Raw genomic sequence first — 24217 nt, 5'->3', positions numbered from 1 at the left:
GTCTGGATTAAACCAGAATATTCTGTAAGGAACCAAGAGCAAGAGCTAAAGGACTCTTGGCTGTTGGCTTTTCACCTGACGATCAAGCCGAAGGGTTCAGTGAAGTGTAGGACTGTGGAGCAGTTCAGAGGAATCAAAGTGGCATGAAGACTGAAGAAGGTTGCGCAGTGACATCTACCATCTGCGGAATGTTTGTCTTTTTACCTCAAGGGGACAATTTTTACAAATTCAGCAAGTGCAAATTAGTGGCTCTGCTGGAGGAGGAGATTAGAGAAACGATTGATTACACTGCAGGAGGAGGGAAATCTATCAAAACAAAATCAGGAGCACCTAATACAGGAGGGCAATAATTGGAAGAATGTTACACATAGGAGTAGAAGAAAAAAGAGTTCTGACCCACTGATGCTCAGCAATCGGTTCCGAGGTCTGCCTGAAGAGGTTGATTCAGGAACCCAGGAGCATGTGCAATCCCCCATGAAGAACAAGCCCCAGTGTAGACCAGGAAAAAAGTCACAGTCCCCCACAGGTGAGAGTTCTAGGTCTTCTCCCCCACGACTCCTCAAAACACTTCACAGTCCCCCAAAAGAAAGAGTTTTAGTTCTGCTCCCAAGGGTATGAAGAAACAGGTACTGGTAATTGGGGATTCCTTGCAAAGAGGTGTAGAGGCCAAAGTGTGTAGACCAGACTTGTTGTCTCGAGAGGTCTGCTGCCTACCTGGTGCACGCATCAAGGATGAAATAGTAAACCTAAATCTGTGACATAACTATGCTTAGAACCTGCTGTTGCTATGTTAAATTTTACAAATCTTTGCAAAGTCTGGATAGTTTTTTTCATATAATTCCAAAACAATGTCCATTGCTTTGCATATTTTCCAAGATCGGGATCTTTGTAGATGGCAGACAATTTGGCAACTTCAGCATAGTCTGTCAGTTTTCTTAACCACTCTTCAGTTGAGGGAATATCAGGGCTCTTCCATTTAGAAGCAAAAACAATTCTGGCTGCAGAAGTAGCATACATAAATAAAACTCTATGATCTTTGTGGACCCTGCCCTCCAAAAGGTTCAATAGAAATAACTCTGGTTTTTTTTCTCCTCAGTCTTCTCTTGTGAGGGAAATGGTGATCAATGTGGCAAAAACGTAACACAACATGGGGGATGGGAATGGTGGCCTAGGAACACTGTTGGACCAGTCCACAAAGACCTGGTTTCTTTAAATGAAACAAAGTCTTCTGGGCCAGATGAATTCCATCCAAGGGTACTAAAAGAACTTGCAGATGTCATCTCTGAACCTCTGTCCATTATTTTTGACACTTCTTGGAGAACAGTTGAGGTGCCAGACAATTGGAGGTGGGCAAATGTTGTCCCCATCTTCAAGAAAGGGAAAATGGAGGATCTGGATAATTATCAACCCATCAGCTTGACATCTGTAGCTGGCAAAATTTTGGAACAAATAATCAAACCCTCGGTCCTTGAGCGGCTGGAACTGAGAGTTGTGATTTCTAAGACTCAGCACAAGTTTCGCAAGAAGCCTAGAGAGGAGACGACTGAGAGGGGATCTGATAACCATCTTCAAGTCTTTAAAAGGAAGCCATATGGAGGATGGAGCGGAATTGTTCTCTCTTGCCCAAGAGGGACAGACCAGAACCAATGGGATGAAATTAATTTAAAAGAAATTCCATCTAAACATCCGGAAGAAGTTCCTGACAGTTAGAGCGGTTTCTCAGTGGAACAGGCTTCCTCGGGAGGTGGTGGGTTCTCCATCTTTGGACATTACCAGCATTCCGCAGGGCCTGTAAGACGGAGCTCTTCCGCCAGGCTTATAACTGAGGCTGGGCGGAAAGAAGATCAGCCCCCCCCCCCTCACAAACTGGCGGTACAGAACGTCACCCCCCTCCGTAGTTGAGGATGCGGAGAGCAAATGAGTAGATTACGCCATCGCTGTAGCCATTACTGTAAATTATCGGTTTTTATTGTCATTTTATGGTTTTAGGGGACGGGGTTATGTAAGCCGCCTTGAGCCTTCGGGGGGAGGCGGGGTATACATATAAATATAATAATAATATAATAATAATTTTTAAACAGAGGCTAGATAGCCATCTAATGGTGAGGCTGATTCTGTGAAGGCAGAGGGGTGGCAAGTTACAGTAGATGAGCGACTGGGATGTGAGTGTTCTGCATAGTGCAGGGGGTTGGACTAGATGACCCATGAGGTCCCTTCCAACTCTATCATTCTATGATTCTAAGTCACGTCAGACCAACCTTCTCTCTTTTTTTTCGAGAAAGTGACTACCTTGCTGGATCAGGGGAATGCTGTGGACATAGTTTATCTGGATATGAGTAAAGCTTTTGATAGAGCCTCTTGTGGCGCAGAGTGGTAAGGCAGCGATATGCTGTCTGAAGCTGTCTGCCCATGAGTTAGGAGTTCGATCCCAGCAGCCGGCTCAAGGTCGACTCAGCCTTCCATCCTTCCGAGGTCGGTAAAATGAGTACCCAGCTTGCTTGCTGGGGGGTAAACGGTAATGACTGGGGAAGGCACTGGCAAACCACCCCGTATTGAGTCTGCCATGAAAACGCTAGAGGGCGTCACCCCAAGGGTCAGACATGACCTGGTGCTTGCACAGGGGATACCTTTACCTTTAAAGCTTTTGATAAAGTTCCACATGATATTCTTGTTGACAAGTTGGTAAAATGTGATATGGATCCGAATTCTGTCAAGTGAATCAATAACTGGTTGACAAATCGTACCCCAGAGGATACTTGTTAATGGTTCAGCATCTTCTTGGAAAAGAGTGACAAGTGGAGTACCCCAAGGATCTGTACTAGGGCCTGTGTTGTTCAACATCTTTATAAATGATTTGGATGAAGGATTAGAGGGGATACTTATCAAATTTGCAGACAATACTAAACTGGGAGGGTAGCAAACACAACTGAAGACAGCAACAGAATACAGGATGATCTTGATAGACTCGAGAATTGGGCTAAACAGAATAAAATGAAGTTTCTTAGGGACAAATGTAAAGTTCTGCATTTACGTCGGAAAAACCAAATACCAATATAAGATGGGGGAGATTTGTCTTGGCAGTAGCATGTCCGAAAAGGATCTAGGAGTCTTAGTAGACCATACATGGAACATGAGTCTGCAGTGTGACTCGGTGGCTAAAAAAGGCAAATGGGATTTGGGGCTGTATCAAACAGAGTATTGTGTCCAGATCATGAGAGGTGATGGTACCGCTTTACTCTGCCCTGGTTCAGCCTCACTTGGAGTACTGTGTTCAGTTTTAGGCACCCCAATTGAAGAATAATGTTGACAAACTGGAGAGTGTCCAGTGGAGGGCAACAAAGATGGTGAGGGGTTTGGGGACCAAGATGTATGAAGAAAGGCTGGGGGAGTTTGGTCCATTTAGCGTAGAGAGGAGAGGATTGAGAGGGGTGCCATATAGAGTAGCGATCCCCAACCTGTGGGCCGCGGACTAACTGCAGGTGGGCCACGGAGGATTCCTTCCCCCCCTCCCCCCGCCGGCCCTTTACTTCATCCACGATCCGGCAGAGCTCCGCGCCTGCGCTCACTTGCTTGGCGATGGCTGCCTCCCTTCCCGGCCCCAGCAAGCTAGTCTGGCTGAGCAGAAGCGCCACCTCGGCTTCCCCGCCCACCTGGAGTCCCAGCAATTAAGGAGCGCTCGTTTGCTTGCCGGCTGCCTCCCTTCCCGGCCCCTGCAACCCCACCTGCCTGAGGAGAAGCCCTGGACTCAAAGGCAATTGGAACTGGGTGAGGATGTGTCTGAAAAGCATGTTAGTTCCTTGTTGACTATAATAATCCTTGTTGTACCTTTGGCATTTTTAAAAGATCGTCAACAGCAGAAGCAATACCATTACAGCCTTTGCATTTCACTTTGGGAAACAGCAATGACCATACCATCACACATTGACACATTGTGGTTTATGGAGACAAAATCAAAGATGCTTACTACATTGAGCTGCTACATGTACCACTGGGGTGGTTTATCCTGGCTTTAAATGCAAGCCTTTGGGGTCAGATGAATAGTTTGCTTTTGAGATTTTTCTGTGCCTTTCATCATGCATAGACTCTGATGTTATCATTGTGCATTTTACAAAATGTAGGAAAATGACACGATAATAAAGGGGCTTTATTGTTGTTGTATGGGATTGGATCCAGACCAAAGTTTTCCATCAGCATAATGAAACGTCCCCGCTTCATCTTCACATTGCAGCCCACCTCCACAAAATGATGGTGGATCAGGGAAATTGGTAGAGATTGCCAATTTAGGGCCAAACAAGGTTTTACAGCATCCACAGGTCTGACCCATGAATACTGAAGCCATTCTAGAGATTTATTCAGCCATTCCAAAATGTCACAAGGCTGGATCCTGATCAAGCCCATGGTGCATTTCCCCTCTCCATGCACCATTTCACATGCTGAAAGAGCCCCACCCCCAGCAGCTTCAGATACTTCGTTAGTCCTAAAGGTTCCACTGGATTCAAACTGTCTTGTTGGAGAGAAACAAGCTCAGGGTTCCCATTGACTTGTCATTGTTATGAGTTAAAATTTCCATGAAAATAAAATGTTCCTTATGTTCATTGTTGTGGCGTGTCTGTATCTTATTTTGAAGGGATGTTTAAACATTACCATAGCGATCAGAGAGCGTTAGGGCAGTGGTTGAGAGTAGAGGAGTAAACTACCCCCCCCCACCGGGCCTCAGTAAAAGGCGTTGAGTGGTCCCCGGCGTTGAGTGGTCCCCAGTGATAAAAAGGTTGGGGACCACTGATATAGAGGATGGAGGAGAATTGTTCTCTCTTGTCCCAGAGGGTCAGACAAATGGGATGAAATTAATTCAAAAGAAATTCAGTCTAAACTTCCGGAAGAAGTTCCTGACAGTTAGAGCAGTTTCTCAGTGGAACAGGCTTCCTCGGGAGGTGATGGGTTCTCCATCTTTGGAAATTTTTAAACAGAGGCTAGATCTGACAGAGAGGGTGATTATGTGAAGGCAAAGGGGTGGCAGGTTACAGTAGATGAGCGATTGCGATGTGAATGTTCTGCATAGTGCAGGGGGTTGGACTAGATGACCCATGAGGTCCCATCCAACTCTATTATTCTATGATTCTATGCTGCACAGCATACACAGCACCATCTGTTACGTGAGGAGCAAACGTAAAGTAAAGGAGGCAATAGGCCCGCTGTTGGGTGCGGATGGACAAACTCTAACGAAAGATGCAGAGAAAGCAGAAAGGCTTAGTGCCTATTTTACATCTGTTTTTTCCCACAGGTCAATGTGTTTAGGCACATCTAGAGATGGTTGTAGCCAAAGGATAGTGTCTGGGTGGCAGGTTAACATGGATAGAGAGGTGGTCGAGAGGCATTTAGCTGCACTGGATGAGTTCAAATCCCCTGGTCCAGATGAAATGCACCCGAGAGTACTCAAAGAACTTTCCAGAGAACTTGCACAGCCCTTGTCCATCATCTTCGGAACCTCTTTAAGGACTGGAGATGTCCCGGAGGACTGGAAAAGAGCAAACGTTATTCCGATCTTCAAAAAAGGGAGGAAGGATGACCCGGGAAACTACAGACCAGTGAGTCTGACCTCTGTTGTGGGGAAGATAATGGAGCAGATATTAAAGGGAACGATCTGCAAACATCTGGAGGACAATTTGGTGATCCAAGGAAGTCAGCATGGATTTGTCTCCAACAGGTCCTGCCAGACCAACCTAGTTTCCTTTTTTGACCAAGTAACAGGTTTGCTGGATCGGGGAAATTTGGTTGATGTCATTTACTTGGATTTTAGTAAATGACAATGACAAGGTTCCCCATGATGTTCTGATGGATAAGTTGAAGGACTGCAATCTGGATTTTCAGAGAGTTAGGTGGATAGGGAATTGGTTAGAGAACCGCACTCAAAGAGTTGTTGTCAATGGTGTTTCATCAGACTGGAGAGAGGTGAGTAGCGGGGTACCTCAGGGTTCGGTGCTCGGCCCGGTACTTTTTAACATATTTATTAATGATCTAGATGAGGGGGTGGAGGGACTACTCATCAAGTTTGCAGATGACACCAAATTGGGAGGACTGGCAAATACTCCGGAAGATAGAGACAGAGTTCAACGAGATCTGAACACAATGGAAAAATGGGCAAATGAGAACAAGATGCAATTTAATAAAGATAAGTGTAAAGTTCTGCATCTGGGTCAGAAAAATGAAAAGCATGCCTACTGGATGGGGGATACGCTTCTAGGTAGCACTGTGTGTGAACGAGACCTTGGGGTACTTGTGGATTGTAAACTAAACATGAGCAGGCAGTGTGATGCAGCGGTAAAAAAGGCAAATGCCATTTTGGGCTGTATCAACAGAGGCATCACATCAAAATCACAAGATGTCATAGTCCCATTGTATACGGCACTGGTCAGACCACACCTGGAGTACTGTGTGCAGTTCTGGAGGCCTCACTTCAAGAAGGACATCGATAAAATTGAAAGGGTACAGAGGAGAGCGACGAAGATGATCTGGGGCCAAGGGACCAAGCCCTATGAAGATAGGTTGAGGGACTTGGGAATGTTCAGCCTGGAGAAAAGGAGGTTGAGAGGGGACATGATAGCCCTCTTTAAGTATTTGAAAGGTTGTCACTTGGAGGAGGGCAGGATGCTGTTTCTGCTGGCTGCAGAGGAAAGGACACGCAGTAATGGGTTTAAACTTCAAGTACAACGATATAGGCTAGATATCAGGAAAAGGTTTTTCTCAGTCAGAGTAGTTCAGCAGTGGAATAGGCTGCCTAAGGAGGTGGTGAGCGCCCCCTCACTGGAAGTCTTGAAGCCAAGGTTGGATACACACTTTTCTTGGATGCTTTAGGATGCTTAGGGCTAATCCTGCGTTGAGCAGGGGGTTGGACTAGATGGCCTGTATGGCCCCTTCCAACTCTATGATTCTATGATTCTATGATTCTATGATTCTATGATCTGCATCACAGGTGAGATGGGACACAAACTTGTGTCCTGGGAGACCTGCGACCCCCTCTAATAGCTGCCTATGTGATTAATCAGCTCAGTTTAAAAAGACGCCCTTCCACCAATGACTGCACACAAAAAGGTAAATACAGCCACCAAGCTCAGCCATTTGTCCCAGTCAGTTATTCCAGGGACGGGACAGCCCTGGTACAAAGGAGAGAGTGTTCTCTGGGTAAGCTCACCAGGGAATTGTGCTGTTGCCTAATGAGGCCTAGAGCCTGAAACTGGCACAGATTAACGAAGGCTGCCTCTCGTCAGAGCAGGACAGCCATCCCAGTTCACTAATGGGCAGAATGATCATCCTGCGATATAAAGGTGACTTTAAACCATTCCCTTCCGAGATGTTTCCAGGGGCAGGATGTGTGGCTCAGCACTTTTTAAAACAGGTATTTATGTAGATTAAACATAAATATCCCCAACTTCTTTATTCTCTGGTTAAAATTACAATATGGAAGATGACCTGTGTCAAAATGGAAAACCAAAAGCTTAAGTTCTAAAAATACTGAGGAATTTGGGATCAGAAACTACAAAGAACTCAGCTTGAAAGGGTTGCCAACTCTGGTTGGGTAATTCCTGGACATTTGGGGTTGCAGTGTGGGGAGAGCAATCCCAGTGCCACCCAGCCCACCCTCAAAGGCAGCCATTTTCTCCAAGAAAAATTATCCCTGTAGTCTGGAGATCAGTAGTAATTGTGGGAGATCTCCAGGTCCCACTTGGAGGCTAGCAATCCAACTTCACTGCTTTTCAATCAATGTTTCAGTGTCAGTTTAAAAAAAAACATAAAAAGAGTAGTCTTCAAAAAACACCATCTTTATTTCTTTATTGACGAACCTCCAACACGTGGTTTGGCTTTCCTTGATACCTGTTCCCAAAACATGACTGTGGTCACAGGACCTTTGACATCTAGCAGATATTAAAAGGGGGCAATGTGCAAACATCTGAAAGACAATTTGTTGATCTGGCAAAGTCAGCACAGATTCGTCTACAACAGGTCTTGCCAGACTACCTGGTTTACTTCTTTGACCCAGTTACTAGATCATGGCAGCTCAGTTGATATTGTTAACTGGATTTCAGTTTGACTTTTGACAAGGTATCAATATAACCTGGAGTACAGTTACGGAGACCTCACTTCAATAAGATGTAGACAAAATGGAGAGGGTACAGAGGAGAGCAACAAGGATGATCCGGGGCCTGGGGACCGAGCCCTATGAGAGACTTGGGAATGTTCGGCCTGGAGAAGAGAGATTGAAAGGGGACTTGACTGCTCTCTTTATCCATTTGAAAGGGCAGGGAATGGTCTGTTACTCAAAATGCTCTTAAAATTCAGGAATTGGCTATGCAAAACGGGGTAACCAGGGAAACCTGTTGCCTATGTTTACAAGGTTATTGTCCCCTTTTAGGAATCCAAGGCAGACAACAAATATTAAAAATAAAGAATGTTCTTTTATTAAAGAAAAATACATAAGACAAATAAAATATTGTATGCAATTACATTAACACACATATGCAGAAAGAAACAAGGAGGAAATAAGTCAAGTATCAGAGAAAAAGGGGCAGCAAGGGTGTATAGTTCCCAATCTGGACATGGGTAGCGCAGGGTGAAGGAGCAAAGCAACGTGAATGAGCCACCATTCAAGTTGGGCATCTGGAGGGATCCTTCCTAAGTCACCAGCGAGACCAATTGGAATGCCCAGGTGAAGGGATTTTCCTAGCCACATATGTAGTGAAAAGTCACATTGGCTGAGGCAGGCTTTACTTAAAAGGTCTGACTGCCCTCTCATTGGTATGACAAAAGATTTTGATGGCTCTAGGATGACAAAGACCAAAATGAGTGAGGAATATTTAGGGAAGAATGGGAAATTTCGGGAAGGTTCTGGATCTGGGTTGAAATTCTAGTATCTAGTTGATGAGAGTGATAAATCCCTTGGCAGACTGGTGTGATGGTGGGGACCGGAAGGAGGTTCCTGGGCTGAACAAACCATTTTTCAGGAGTCTGCCTGCCTCAACCAAATGCCTGGTGGAGGAAGAGCACCCATGAACATCTGGAAAGCCACAGTTTGCCCACACAAAGAGAGAAGAGTTGTGATTCTAGGAAGCCCTCAGGCAACCCTCTCTTAGATCCAGCCTCACATCCCATATTTCCCCCTGGGTTGGGGCAGGAAAGTACTGCCAGACTCCAGAGCAGAATGGACTTTACAAGACTTTGGATGTCTCTGGAAAGCCAAACTGTGCAAGGCAAACAAACAACATACGGTGGATTCTGAAACCCAGACAACAAACTGGTTTGCTGTCGTGACAGAGGCTATCAAGCAGCTGGAAGATAGCCATGGCCTAGGAGCGCTTGTTCTGGCTCCGTGGCTAGCAGACAAACTGAACTGTCACCTACTAACTAAGCATGCAACAGCTAACGTGGCCCCCCTACTGCTCTGACAAAACCCTGCCTCCACTTGGCTGCTGCTCACGGAGCGTGCCTGGCACTTCTGACAGCTTCCTGCGGAGAAAGTTGGCGGTGAGATAATGTGTGTCAAGCTGCCTTGTTGAGGCTTTGGCCTTCCTCTTCTTCTCCTGGGAGCCCCTTAATTGAGTTGTTTCGCTCTACAAGGAATCAAGTACTGTAATAAAAACACACCAGGCCGGGAGCTCTCTCTGTGCAGTTAGGCAGAGTTACTCTTAATTGGAAAAGCAGCAGTTCATGAAACTGTTTGGGGTTGGGCCCGGACTTTCTGTCACCTGAGGCTGCCAGGGCTGCCTGCCTTTTTGTCAAAAGGTTGCAGGCAGTCACCTTCTCCTCTGACCTGCTTTCTCTGGACATTGCAGCTTCCAAGAGGAAGTCAGTTGGGCTGGCATGCCCTGGCTCTACCTTTCAATGGTTTTAACAAGAGGTTTGACCGTCAAGTGAGGTATATGCAGTTTCCAAGAGTAGACGTGTTGATCTACAGCAAAATAGCTAGATTTAAATCCAGTAGAACCATAGAGATGAAAGGTATCCTGCAAGCCATCTAGTCTAGGATCATCCTAAAGCATCCATGAAAAGACCACCAGGGAGGAGAAGCTCAACACCTCCTTAAGCAACCATCTAGGATCAGCCAAAAGCATCCATTAAAAAACCACTAGGGAGGGGAAGCTCCTTAGGCAGCCAATTCCACTGCTGAACTATTCTGACTGTGACAATTTCCCCCCTGATATCTAGCCATTCAACATGTAATTTTTTTCCGGACGTTTGGACCTGGCTTGGTCTTGAGTCCCTCCAGAGAAATAAAGCTGCAGAGTAACAGAGCATTTTGAAGGTATGCAGTTATTATTTACCTTTGTGGATGAGGCACAGATCCAGACTCACAGCACTTTGAGGTTTAAAAGGAATAATCTTTACTTGGAAAGATTATTTACAAATATATATGAGAAAGGAGTTCGGCAAGGCTGTATACTGTCGCCTTGCCTATTTAACTTGTATGCGGAGCACATCAAGAGAAAGGTGGGATTAGAGGAGTCACAAATTGGGATCAAGATTGCATGGAGAAATACATACATACATACAGTTTTATTACGGTCATAGACCAGCATAAGAAACATCCATTAAAACCAGGAATTAAAACATCTTAAAATATAGAGAATACAAAAGGTAGAAAATACAAAAGGTAGATAGACACAGCTGTCCAGATTCATTTAAAACAGACCATTCTATTGCGAATTTTGATCGCTGCTGTGCAGAACTTAGCAACTCTATAAGTTGTGTTGTTTTCTATATCTGCAAGCAGCAGAGAAATGTAAAATTCTCCTGAGCGCCCTGGGAATCTGCCTAACAATGGAAGAATTAGACTAGTTCGAATCTCATTATAGAATCGACATTGAAAGAGAACATGTCCCATGGTTTCTACATGCCCAGAGCCACAGGTGCATTTCCTTTCAGTATAGGGTATTTTCTTATATTTTCCTTCCAATACCGCTGAAGGGAAGGCATCACAGCGTGCCAAAGTGAAGGCCCTCCTATGACTAGGTACTTCAAGCTTGGCCAGATATGTCATAGGGTAAGATGAATATCTATTGGGTTCACTAATAATGAAAGATGGGTTATTTGTTAGGTCCTGTTGGCGTTCTATGTCGGTCAATCTCTGCTTAACAACTTTTTTGGCCTTATCATATCCCATACTCAGTAGGAGCTCAGGAGAGAACCCCAAGAGTGTGATTTTAGTTCTGATGTTTCGTTGCCAAGATGATTGATAGCCATCCTCAGTTGTTAGTGGGGCAAGGCCACGAGGGAAAAAGGACAGTCTAAGCCAGTAATTTAAAGCAGTCAGCCATACTCTAGCCTCCATCTTCATGAAACCTGTCTCAAGTCTCAGAGTAACATTGGAGACACACTTTGGCACTTGAAGAGCAGATCTTAAAAATTTAGATTGAACCCTCTCTAAAGGGGCCAAGTTTGAGGGGGGGCCCAACTGTGTGCCATATAATAGTTGTGACACTGCCTTGGCTTCAAATAATTTGAGTGCTGCAGGTATATATTGTCCACCTTTTGATCGAAAAAACTTAAGAATGGCATTTGCACTTTTCTGTGCGTTGTTGGCCACATAGTCCCCATGGGCTTTCCAGCTACCAGTGGTCTGAAAGACCACCCCTAAGTATTTGAAATGACAGACCTGTTCAATTCTGTGCCCATCAATGATCCAGGAATGTCTCTTAGGTTTTTTTGCAAATGACATAATTTTGGTTTTCATGGAGAAATATCAACAACCTCAGATATGCAGATGATACCACTCTAATGGCAGAAAGTGAAGAGGAACTGAAGAGCCTTTTGATGCGGGTGAAGGAGGAGAGTGCAAAAGTTGGCTTGAAACTCAACATCAAGAAAACAAAGATCATGGCATCCGGCCCTCTCAATTCCTGGCAAATAGATGGGGAAGAAATTGAGGTAGTGACAGAATTTGTTTTCCTGGGCTCCAAGATCCAACAATGACCATATATGGGTAGATTTGGACCTGATGGGTAGATTTGGACCTCTTCCTGTCCCATGGTCAGACCACTACCCCCTGCAGGCCCAGCTCAGAATATCACCCCCACTCCTGTGTGGATAGTGGGTGTATTTTAGCCCACTCTCAGAGACATGGATCTGACCGGATTCCTGAATGCTCTGCAGAACCCAATGCCTCCCAACCACAAATTGGCAGCCAACGGGGAGGGGGGGGCAGTCCCGTTTGAAGGCTGCCGTTGATGAGATCTCCACTCTTGTCTCAAGCTGTCTCCCTAGTACACCAGGGAGCTAAAGGAGAGAGAGAGAGAGGGAAGTGAGAAGGCTAGAGTGAGTGTTGAGGAAGACTCCGAACGAGGTGGCAAGAGCAACGTTTATTAAGGCATAGGAGATGGCAGCTAAATGAGAGGTTTATGCTACCTCTATGTCGGGAACCCGCTTGCTAACTGAAAAAAACAGGGTGCCCCTTGAAGAAAACGTCACGCCAGGCCTGGTGAACGATACAACAGGAACAAGCTTTATTTTCAGCAACGTGGAGTCCGCTGGTATGGAGTAAGAGCTTCCACCGAACTCCAGGTGGAAGCTCTCTTTTATACAAAACCCACCTCCTTTGGCTGTATTGCCCCACCCAGTACTTGCGGAGGGAACATGCTGATACAATCATGACTCATGCACATATGCGAGGTTTTCCGGGGTTCCCGATGGCCCATTTTCCTGGAACAAAGGGCCATCTCCGGGCCCTTGTCAAAAGGGGGACATTGAGGTTCTTTAGCGGCCATTGCCACCCCAACGATCGGGTGGGGCGCCCAGCTGCCGGCTTGCCTGTGATCACCATGCCCTACCTCCGTGACCGCGGGCGCCTCTGATGGCGGGGTTCGGTCCGGTTCCCAAGCCACCAAGGACCGAACCACGACATTCTGCCCCCCCAAAGGTCCATTCTCCAACCCCCCGGGACGGTCAGGATACCGCTTGTGGAAACGTTCAGTGAGTCGGGGCGCAAGGACGTCCGCTGCCCAGACCCATTCCCGGTCCCCCAAAGCGAAGTCCTTCCATTCCACGAGGTACTGCAACTTCCCCCTGTGGAGTCTAGAGTCCAGGATATCCGCCACCTCGTGGTGCTCCCCCCCCGGCAGGACCTCGGGCGCTGGCGGGGAAAACACGGGGTGCCAAACGTCACCGTCCGGAGTTTTTTTTAGAAGGCTCACGTGAAAGACGGGATGGATGTGCCGGAGGTTCTTGGGGAGCTTGAGCTTGACCGAAACTTCGTTGATCGGGGCCAAGACCTCGAAAGGCCCCAAAAACCGAGGGCCTAGCTTCTTGCTGGGCAAATTCAACCGGAGGTTCCGGGTGGAAAGGTAAACTCGATCCCCCGGTCGGATCTCCTCAGCTGGTCGTCTCTTCCGGTCGGCGTCCTCTTTCTGCGCTGCCTTGACTTTGTGGAGCTGCTCCTGCAGCGACTTCCAGCAGCTCCCGGCACGCTTCCCCCACTCGCGAAGGTCGGCCGATTCCCGGGCGGGGACCTCTCCAAGCTCCGGGAAGTGTCTCAGGTCTGTCCCGTAGACGACGGCAAAAGGCGACATCTCCGTGCTGCTGTGGTCTGCGTTGTTGTACGCGAACTCGGCCAGGGGGAGCAGGGGCACCCAGGTGTCTTGATGATAGGAACCGAAACACCGCAAGTACTGCTCCAGTACTTGATTAACCCGCTCGGTCTGCCCGTCCGTCTGGGGGTGGTAAGCGGAGCTCAGCCCTTGCTCGATGTCTAACAGGCGCAGGAAAGCTTGCCAAAACCGGGACACGAATTGTGAGCCCCGATCGGAAATCACCTTGTCCGGCAGCCCGTGCAGTCGGAACACGTGATCCAGGAACATCCGAGCCAACTGTGAAGCACTGGGGACACTGGCGCAAGGAATGAGATGGGCCTGTTTGGAAAATAGATCTACCACCACCCAGATCACCGTTTTCCCCTTGCTGGGAGGCAAGTCTGTTATAAAGTCCATGGAGATCACTGACCACGGCCGGGTCGGGACCTCGAGCGGGTGCAGCAGACCTTTCGGCTTGCCAACCCCCGGCTTGCAGGTCAGGCAGACAGGACAACCACTGACGTAAGCTTTTGTGTCCCGCCGCAGACTGGGCCACCAAAACCGCCGCCGGGCCAACTTCCAGGATTTTACGAAACCGAAGTGCCCGGCGGTCTTAGCATCGTGGCAGAGGCTGAGGGCTTCCCGTCGTAGCCCTTCCGGGACGTAGACAGCCTCCCCCCTCCGCCAGAGACCGGAGTCCAAAATCAAAGAGTCCCGGAGCTCAGCCAGCTCCTCGTCTGTCCCGTAGGCTGCCACTAGGCGGTCTCGGAGCGGGGCGGTCGCCGGGTCGGGCTCCCATTCCCCCCTGGCCCGACGCCTAGTGACGACCCCCCGTCCCAGCTGCTCCTCACCAAACACAGACCTGGTGCAGGGAGCGTACCCCTCCCCATGATGCGGCAGACGGGAGAGGGCGTCCGCGAGGAAATTCTCTTTGCCGGGGATGTGACCAAGCTTGAAATTGTACCGCGAAAAGAACTCCGCCCACCTCATCTGCTTGGCGTTCAGGGATCGCGGTTGCCGGAGCGCCTCCAGATTCTTGTGATCTGTCCAGACCTCGAACGGCTCCTCTGTTTCCTCCAGCCAATGCCGCCATTCGGTGAGGGCGAACTTAATCGCAAACGCCTCCTTCTCCCAGGTAGACCAGTTCCGCTCCGTTTCGGCGAATTTTCGTGAGAGGTAGGCCGCTGGCCTCAGCTGTCCCGCCTGGTCTCGCTGCAGGAGAACCGCCCCGGCTGCTGCGTCGCTGGCGTCGACTTGTACCACCATCGGCTGGGTTGGGTCGACGTGCAGTAGCGTGGGCTCAGACGCGAAAGCTTGCTTGAGGGCCAGGAACGCTGCCTCCGATTTCTCATTCCAGCCGAGCGCTGCGCTGGGCCGCGTGGCGCGAGGACCTCTCCCCTTGGTACCTAGCAAGTCCGTGAGGGGAGCCACTACGGAGGAGTATCTGGGGATGAAGCCTCTAAAAAAGTTAGCAAACCCCAGGAAGCTTTGTAGCTGTTTCCGGGTGCGGGGCCTTTCCCAGTCCAGCACCGCCTGTACCTTCTCGGGGTCCATAGCTATGCCCTGGGCTGAGATGCGGTAGCCCAAATAGTCCAGGGAGGGACGGTGGAATTCGCACTTAGCCAGCTTCACGTATAGGTGGTTTGCCAGCAGGCGCTTTAACACCTCCCTCACCAGGGTCACGTGCTCTTGGGGATCTTGGCTGTAGATCAGGACGTCATCCAAATAAACAACCACCCCCTGAAACAGAAGGTCCTGCAACACCTCATTAATTAGACTCATGAAAACCCCAGGTGCCCCGCTTAAACCGAACGGCATCACTTTAAATTCGAATTGTCCCAATTGACAGTTAAACGCTGTTTTCCACTCATCCCCCTCCCGGATGCGTACCCGGTAGTACGCCTCCCTTAGGTCTAGCTTAGTGAACAGAGTCCCTTTGCCCAGCCGGGCCAGCAAATCCGGGATCAGCGGGAGGGGGTAAGCGTTCCCCGCTGCGATGGCGTTGAGGCCCCGGTAGTCCTGGCACAGCCGTCGGGACCCATCCTTTTTCCGGACGAACAAGACTGGAGCTCCCATGGGACTGGAAGCGGGCCGGATGAAACCTCGGGCCAGATTTTTTCCCAAAAACTCCCGGAGGTCCTTGAGCTCACCCTCACTCATTTTGTAGATGCGCCCTTTGGGCAGTACCGCCCCCTCTGGGATGTTGATAGCGCAGTCCGTGCGGCGGTGTGGGGGTAGCTCGTCCGCTTCCCGCTCGCTGAAAACGGCTGCGAGGTCTCGGTACTCTGGCGGGACCTCGGGCTCTGGTTTCTCCTGCTGCGCCGCCGCCGCTCCCCTGGGACGCGCCGCCGTCCTCTTGTGGCTGGAATTCTCGCGGGGGGCCCGATGCCGTGCACCCACCGTCAAGTCGAACTTCAGGGTCCCCGCCCGCCAGTCCACCACGGGGTTGTGTTCTTTCAGCCAATCCAGGCCCAACACCGCCCGATATCCCGCTACGGGGACCTGGATCAGCCACCGCAGCTCTTGGTGGTCCCCTATGTGGATGGCGATAGGACCCACCTCCTCCCCGAAAGGTCCCCCCTGAATCGGGCTGCCGTCCATCTGGACGAAAACCAGGGGAACCTTCCGAATGCGCTTCGGTAGCCCCAAAGCCCGGGCTATCTGGGGGTGGACCATGCTGTGGTCGCATCCAGAGTCCAAAAGAGCCTCCCCCACCCAACTTAGTCCGTTCTCCGGGTTCCGGAGCTCTAAAATTACCACGTTCGGAGGTCGCGCCTCATGCTGTAGGGGTTTTCCCTCGCACCGCGGGACCCGCTGCCCGGCGCCGTCTACAGCAGGTCCTGGCCGTTTCCCGTCGCCTGGACGCTTCCCGGTTCGTTGCGGAGGTCCTCCGCCCGGCGTGCCTGCTGGGGGCGTGTCGCACCTCCCCCCTTGGAGAGCCCGCGGTCCTCCCCCCCTTGCCGTTGGCACGCTGCTGCGAAATGTCCTGACCCCCCGCATTTCAGGCACAGTCCTTCCCGGCGTCTCCTTTCCCGCTCGGGGTTCGGGGGTCGTTTGGGGCGAGAGTTGTCGGGGCCCGGTCTTGGCGCCTCGGCTGACCCGCCTTTGGCCTCCCGGGGGGGTGCGGCGGCCCAACCCAGGCTGGCTTCCAGCTTGGCGACCACAAAACACCACCCCTCCAGTGTAGACAGATCTTCTTCCGTCCCCTTGATCACGGCCCATTCCCTGAGCTTCGGGTTAAGGCCCTCCCGGAAGTACTCGATTTGGGTCTCCTCGTTCCAGGAGAACACCTTGCCTGCTTCCCTCCGGAAAATGTCTATATAGTCCATAACCCCCCTAGTACCCTGTCGAAGTCCCTTGATCCGACTCTTTGCCTTGTCCTCAGCCTGGGGGTCCTGGAATCGTCGGCGGAGCGCGACCACGAAGTCCTGCAGGTCCTGAGTTGCCGGGTCGCCGCGCTCGGCCAACCCCAGGTACCACTGACCCGCCTTGCCCTGGAGACACGAGGCCACCCCCCAGACCAAGTCCTCGGAGTCCTCATACCGGTCTCCATATCTCCGGGCATGCGTCAGCGCGTGGAGGAGGAACTGCGGGAGGTCGTCCGGCGTCCCGTCGAAACGCGCCTTAAGCTCTGGGGGGGAACGTTTTGGAGAGTAGTCCGACCCCCTCCGGATCCGGGATTCTCGGCGTCCGCCGTCTCGTCCTGCTCCGCTCCACCGGCTACCAACTTGCCCAACGACGCCGTGCCGCTCCCTGCCTTGCACGTCGCTCCTGCGTTGGTCCGGCTCTCGCCGCCCCGTCGGCTCACCCGCTCCCCCGAGATCCTCTGCTGTCTCGCCTCTCCGCTGGCCGTCTCGCCTACTCGGGACTGAAAACTGCTCCGGGTCGGGGTCCGGGGCCCGCTCACCAGTGCCGGGCTCGTCCTCGTCGCTGGAGGCGTCCTCACTCGACGCGATCCCCTCCGCCGTTGTATTACCAGTCCCTCCGGGCCCGGCCCGAGCTTGCTCACGGGCTTCAGCTGCCTGCAAGCGCCTGGCCAAGTCCGCCATGGCCCGCCGCAGGTCCTCTAGGGATTCCTCAGGTCTTACCGGGCGAAGCGCCTGCCTCAGCTGGGTGTCCCAGGTTGGGGCCAACCCCCCAGACCTCGGCGCGCTCCCCGCCGTGCTTGGGAACCCCATGGCCCGGCGCCTTCCCTTGGCCGCCGCTGCCGAGGGTCTCGGGGTCCCGGACAGCTGCTCCTGGCCCCCCGATTTTCGGAGGAAATCTCCCGGGGACATTAAACTCATGTTCCCGGGGTTCGTGGGGGTCGAGACCGCCTCGTTGCTTGAAAACGCCATCTCTGGATCCGTCCCGATAAGCGCTCGGATGCGATGCCGACCCTGGAGTTCGGTGGGAAGCTCTTACGATGTCGGGAACCCGCTTGCTAACTGAAAAAAACAGGGTGCCCCTTGAAGAAAACGTCACGCCAGGCCTGGTGAACGATACAACAGGAACAAGCTTTATTTTCAGCAACGTGGAGTCCGCTGGTATGGAGTAAGAGCTTCCACCGAACTCCAGGTGGAAGCTCTCTTTTATACAAAACCCACCTCCTTTGGCTGTATTGCCCCACCCAGTACTTGCGGAGGGAACATGCTGATACAATCATGACTCATGCACATATGCGAGGTTTTCCGGGGTTCCCGATGGCCCATTTTCCTGGAACAAAGGGCCATCTCCGGGCCCTTGTCAAAAGGGGGACATTGAGGTTCTTTAGCGGCCATTGCCACCTCAACGATCGGGTGGGGCGCCCAGCTGCCGGCTTGCCTGTGATCACCATGCCCTACCTCCGTGACCGCGGGCGCCTCTGATGGCGGGGTTCGGTCCGGTTCCCAAGCCACCAAGGACCGAACCACGACACTCTATCATGTTCACTACGATATGATGACATTTATTGTATATAGCCAAAGGCCATTACAAGGCATCATTAAAACAATATATCATGTCCACTAGCTCAAGCCCAGCCCTGTTATTTAGGGTAGTTCAATCCTTGACTGTCCTCGAGGAGGGGCGCCAAAATGTTAGTCACGTGGTGATGGGCTGGAGATTGGGGAGGATTGGGGACTATGCTGCTGTCTTGTATTTAAACTTTTTAAGGGGTTGATTGGTTTTATTGGGGTTTTATTGGGCGGTTTATTGTTTTATATGTAAGCTACCACAAGTCCACGGAAAGTGGCAGGATAGAAATCTAGTCAGACAGACAGACAGACATGTTGACCCCTCCACCCTTCCAAAATGGCAATGAGGGATGGTGGAAGGGGAGGGGATGGGCAGGGGAGGGGCCCAGGCGGGTATGTACACAGCTATGCTTTCCACACTTATTCTGCATGATCATCCCACTTCTGGGGTTTCTTGAAGCCTGAAGAATGTTTCAGGGGTTTCTCAGCAGTAAAAAGGTTAAGAAAGGCTGCTCTAGGACAACAGCCAACTAGGAAATTTCCCTGAAAGTTAAATGGCCAGTCCACCCCTGCTCCAGAATATTTATGGTCTCCCCCCCCCCTTTCCAAATCTATTGTACCTTTTCATCCTCTGCAAACTCTTGCAAGATGATTCTTCTTTCCTTGCATACCTCCAACAAATCATCAGAATTACTTTCACGCAAGGCAGGAAAAAAGGTCAGCAGGCTACGATCCATCCCTCCTTCTCCTTCCCTCAGCATATGCTCTTCTGTATGGACAGGAAGGACAGGAGTCAGTGGAAGCTATTGCCAAGAAATGTCTTTCCAAGGGAAATACTTTCTGTCCCGGGAACTGGGCCTTTGTGTGTCCACATACGGTTAATCCAACCTAAAAACATCCGGTGGACCCCTCCAAGTCAGACCCTCCATAATCTGAATGTTTCTGACCTCTCTAGGGTTTCTGTTAAAGTTCTATTAAAACCGTTCAATGAATTAATTGAGGTAATCTGTTAAACCTATACTTATTGTTAAAATTGTTATTGATATGTTATGTTGGATCTGTTATTTAATGTAAGATGTTCTATGTATCCCATGACATTCCTTGTAAATCGCCCTTCGGCGTATGGGAGTAAAAAACAAACAAATGAACAAACAAACAAACCAATAAAATAAACTGTTATGTATATTTTTAGATCCAGAAGTATATGTCAGTTCAAATCTTTGAGGTAGGGTAATGACTGCTTCTTATCCTAGCCTAGATCTTCCATGATGTTAGAATCACATAATCATAGAGTTGGAAGGGACCTCCTGGGTCATCTAGTCCTGCACTATGCCGGACACTCACAACTCCATCACTGGGGTCCCATCAGTGGGGTCCAATGCCACACTCCTCAGGAGCCATTTTCTCTGCTTTTTGGAGACCAGGAGCTCTGCAGGCTCCACTAGGAAGACAGCAACCCCATAGCTAAGGGGATTGGGAAAGTGGTGAATCTTTTCTTCTGATAGGCTGATAACAGCTGGGGGGGGGGGGTTAGTGAAGCTGGATGGGAAAGGGGTTAAGCACCCCCTCTTCCCTAGCTACTTTGCTAACCCAGTTCTCATCCCTCACTTTGCTTCCTGGCCGCTTTATCTCCTGCTTATTTGAAAGTAGCTTCTTAGCCATCTCTTCCCCTCTCTGCTCCAAAGCCAAATTAAAAGTATAGAGATTCTTTCAGATCAGTTTTCTCCACCCTTTTCAGCCCCTCAGAGAACCCTCCCCCCAATCAAACACCACCCACTTATACTCATACCTCCCATTCGGTATCTTCCTCCACCTTTCCCATCCCCTTTTTACACTTACAATCTCTGTTTGTTCCTGTTTTCCGGCTTCCAAATATTTTCGCTCTGTGTGCGTGTGTGTTATTTTTTGACAGCTTGACTCTGCCTAGCATAAATGACTGCTGAGCACTGGAATGGGTATGCTTATGAAATGGTGGCTTCTGGGGAGGCTTGTCAGAGCCCCGGACACAGAGTGGGGGTGGGGGAAGAGTAGGGGGCCAGTTCTTCGTGTAAATCGTAGCCCCCTCTTCTCCCTCACCCTAGGGGTCCCCTCTACCCTCGCCTCAGTTGATGGCATCCAGGGTAAATCACCTTGTGTGTAGCCTGGCTTTACTTCCTCTCCAGGAGGGATTCTGCCAGGGAGGCATGTGTGAATCCATCCAGCATGTAGGTTCCAGCTCTGTTATTAGTCACATGAAAGTCAACTAAAACTTGGACAGCAGCAAGATGGTCAGCTTTGTGTATGCACACACCCACAGCCACAGGGCAAGCAAGCCAGCAAACGAGCAAGAGTGCAGACATGCCCACACACACGCGTGCATTGCCTCCCCACGGAGTGCTGTGGCAACGCAACAGATCTTCCAATGAATCCGGCCCTAGTGAAACTGATCAAACAAGCAAACATGCGAGTTCCTGTCAAGTGCTGAAAAAACTTCTATGAAAAGAAAGCTTTAATGGAAGTTAGCTCTAGTCACTATAACTCGAGAAGTCAAATCTGCCAAGCAACAGAACTACAAGCACTTATCAATACAATTCTCCCACCCAAAACTTGAGTGTTCCCAGGGGAGGGGTGCCCCCTCTCCCAGGTGCCATCCCAGGCTTCCTGCCAGAGGTGTTGAAATTTGCATGTCCTTGAGCCAGCCGGCGCCAGCGGAAAGATAAAGCCTTTCGCAGGGTCCCTGTTACAATGTTTCTCAGAGAGGAGACAATATGCAGAGCGAGCAGGTAGAGATCAAACTAAACAAATCAAAGCAAGCAACTACAAAGCATGATTACATGGGAACAGTGAATAGACATGGGTTACAAGGATAAAACACAATATGCAGATGGAAGGTACAATAAGACACAGGCAAGATGGAGTCACCCTTGTCTGTTGGAGGATAATGGCAGAGAACAGGCACTGATCCTGACATCCCTCCAGCCCAAATACAACTTCCCCTCACCCATTGTCCCTGGGCCAAGGGCATTGCGGGAATTCCCTGTGAAATGCCCGCAGGAGTCTGGGAGCCTTGATGTCGGAAGCCTCAACCCACTCCCTGTCCCCCATGGGGAATTCCTTCCAGTTGACCAGGTATTGCAGTTTGCCTTTGTGCCAACGAGAGTCCAAGACTTTGTTGACTTCGTACGAACACGGGGACGGGGTCAGCCGAAGGGGGATGCCAAGCGTCCGGAGGCGGGGCACATTTCAGCAAACTGGAATGAAAAACGGGGTGCACATTCCTGTAAGTCTTTGGCAAGGCAAGTTCCACAGTCACTGCATTGATCAGACGTGTTACACGGAAAGGACCCACAAATTTTGCCCCCAATTTATGGGAGGTCTGCTGGCACCATAGGTTCTTTGTGGACAGGTAAGCGAGATCCCCCACAGCCCAAGCAGGGTTTGCCACTCACTTCTTATCAGCCTGGGTTTTATAGGCTTGTTTAGCCTCATCTAAACACTCTACAATGGCCGGCCAGGCCTGGGAGATTCCACTGGCCCACTTCTGGACGTTGGGGGCATCAGGAGACGAGATTTCTCAGGTAGGTACCGCCACCAGATCTGCCCCGTAGATGGCCTTAAAAGGGGACACACCCGTGGACGCATGGACCCCATTGTTGTAGGCAAATTCGGCCAACGGGAGTAAAGACACCCAATCATTTTGCTGATGGTTGATGAAACAGCGGAGGTACTGTTCCAGAATCTGTTTCGCCCTTTCAGTTTGCCCATTCGCTTCGGGGTGGTAGCCGGAAGTTAGAGCCTGCTCCACCCCCAACAGTTTCAAAAGTTCCCGCCAGAACTTGGCAACGAACTGCGGGCTCCGATCCGTGAGCAGTCTACTAGGGATCCCGTGCAGTCGGTATATGTGGGTGATAAACAGGGAAGCAAGTTTCACCGCCGAGGGCATCCCCACACGAGGAACAAAATGGGCTTGTTTCGAGAAGGCGTCCACCACCACCCAAATCACGCTTTTCCCTTGGCTGAGGGGCAGATCAGTGATGAAGTCCATGGTGACATCTGACCAAGGCCGAGAAGGGGTGGGCAGCGGCTGCAGCAGGCCCTTTTTCTTACCCCCCATGGGTTTTGAAGTCAGGCAAAGCGGACACCCCTGGACGTAGACATCCACATCCTTGCGCAGGGTGGGCCACCAAGAATGATGCCTGACCAGGTGGAGAAAGCCAAAATGCCCGGCAGGTTTGGAGTCATGGCACAATTTCAAAACCTCTTTCCGGGCGCTCTGGGGCACAAACAGGCGATTGTCTCTAAAAAACAGGGTCCCCTTTTCCTCAAGGGAGGAGCGGAGCATCCCGAACTCCGCGTCACTCTGAATGTCCTTTTGGACCCAGCTCTCTGGGTATGGCCCGCCCCCTCTCATCTTACAGCGCATCATGATGGTCAGCCCAAGCTGGGAGGGGGTAAACACCGTGTCGGCCAATGGGTCGCGTTTGCTGTCATACTGGGGGAGGCGCGAGAGCGCATCAGCCAAAAAGTTCATTTTACCTGGCAGGTGCTTGAGAGTGAAGTTGAACCGGGAGATAAACTCCACCCACCGCATCTATTTAGCGGAGAGCGAGCGGGGTTGCTTGAGTGCCTATAAGTTCTTATGGTTCGTCCACACTACAAATGGGAGGGCCGCCCCTTCTAGCCAGTGCCTCCAGGTCGCCAGGGCCAATTTCACCACAGCAGCCTCTTTTTCTCAAATCAACCAATTCCTCTCTGGACCAGAGAATTCTTTTGACAAGTAGGCAATCGGGTGCAGTTTGCCGTCCCCCCCTTCCTGGAGGATCACTGCCCCCATAGCCACATCCGAGGAGTCCACTTGCACCGTGAACTAATTCAGCGGATCCGCGTGAGCGAGCACCGGCTCAGAGGTGAACAGAGCCTTCAGGTTGTCAAAAGCTGTTTGGCAAGCCGGCATCTACCTTAAGGAAGCGCCTGGCCATGTCGCTGCCTTGCCCCCCTCTTTGGTTTTTAAAAGGTCGGTTAGAGGCAGCGCAACCTTAGCAAAGTTGGGGATGAAAGACCGGTAAAAATTAGCGAACCCTAAGAAACTTTGGAGCTGCTTCCGTGTCCGAGGGGGTTCCCATGCCAATAGGTCCCGGACCTGGCCAGGATACATTTCAATCCCCCTGCTGGACACCCGGAATCCCAAAAACTCCACCGACTCTCGGTGAAATTCACATTTGGAAAGCTTGGCATACAGGTGGTGCTTTCGGAGCCTACGCAGCACCTCTCGCACTAATGATACATGTTCATTTGGATCGTCAGAATACACCAAAATATCATCTAGGTAAACCAGGGCCCCCTTACACAGCAAATCATGCATAATTTCATTAATCATGTTCATGAACACGCCCGGAGCGCCTGCGAGGCCGAACGGCATGATAGTGTAATTGAATTGCTCCAAGGGCGTGTTAAACGCCGTCAAGCACTCATGCCCCTTTTTTATGTGCACCCTGTAGTAGGCTTCCCGCAAGTCCAGTTTAGTGAAAATACGAGCCTTCCCAAGGTGCCCCAACAAATCTTTTATCAAGGGCAATGGGTAAGCATTGCACGTGAACACCGCATTCAGCCTCCGGTAGTCAGTACAGAGGCGTAGGGTTCCATCCTTTTTTTTCACAAAAAGGACGGGTGCCGCCAGGGGACAGGTTGCATGACGGATAAATCCGCGGGCTAAGTTCTTGTCCAAGAAATTACGCAACTCCTACATCTCCC

The 24217-nt window shown here is 50.5% G+C and overlaps 1 protein-coding gene across 5 annotated transcripts in view; it reads right to left on the bottom strand.

Moving 5' to 3' along the window:
- WDFY4 (WDFY family member 4) overlaps nucleotides 1-24217 on the bottom strand; it is a 305701-nt gene that overhangs the window by 76937 nt on the left and 204547 nt on the right. For all 5 annotated transcript variants that reach the window (XM_077350999.1, XM_077351000.1, XM_077350998.1 and 2 more), the window contains one exon: nucleotides 19108-19256. In XM_077350999.1, coding sequence (XP_077207114.1) covers nucleotides 19108-19256 — 149 coding nt within the window. The remainder of the gene's footprint in view (nucleotides 1-19107; nucleotides 19257-24217) is intronic.

The sequence above is a fragment of the Paroedura picta genome, chromosome 8, assembly GCF_049243985.1.
Source record: "Paroedura picta isolate Pp20150507F chromosome 8, Ppicta_v3.0, whole genome shotgun sequence".
NCBI classification, from domain to species: Eukaryota; Metazoa; Chordata; class Lepidosauria; order Squamata; family Gekkonidae; genus Paroedura; species Paroedura picta.
The sequence above is the reverse complement of the archived record's forward strand: the minus strand, read 5'-3'. Positions and strand labels throughout refer to the sequence as shown.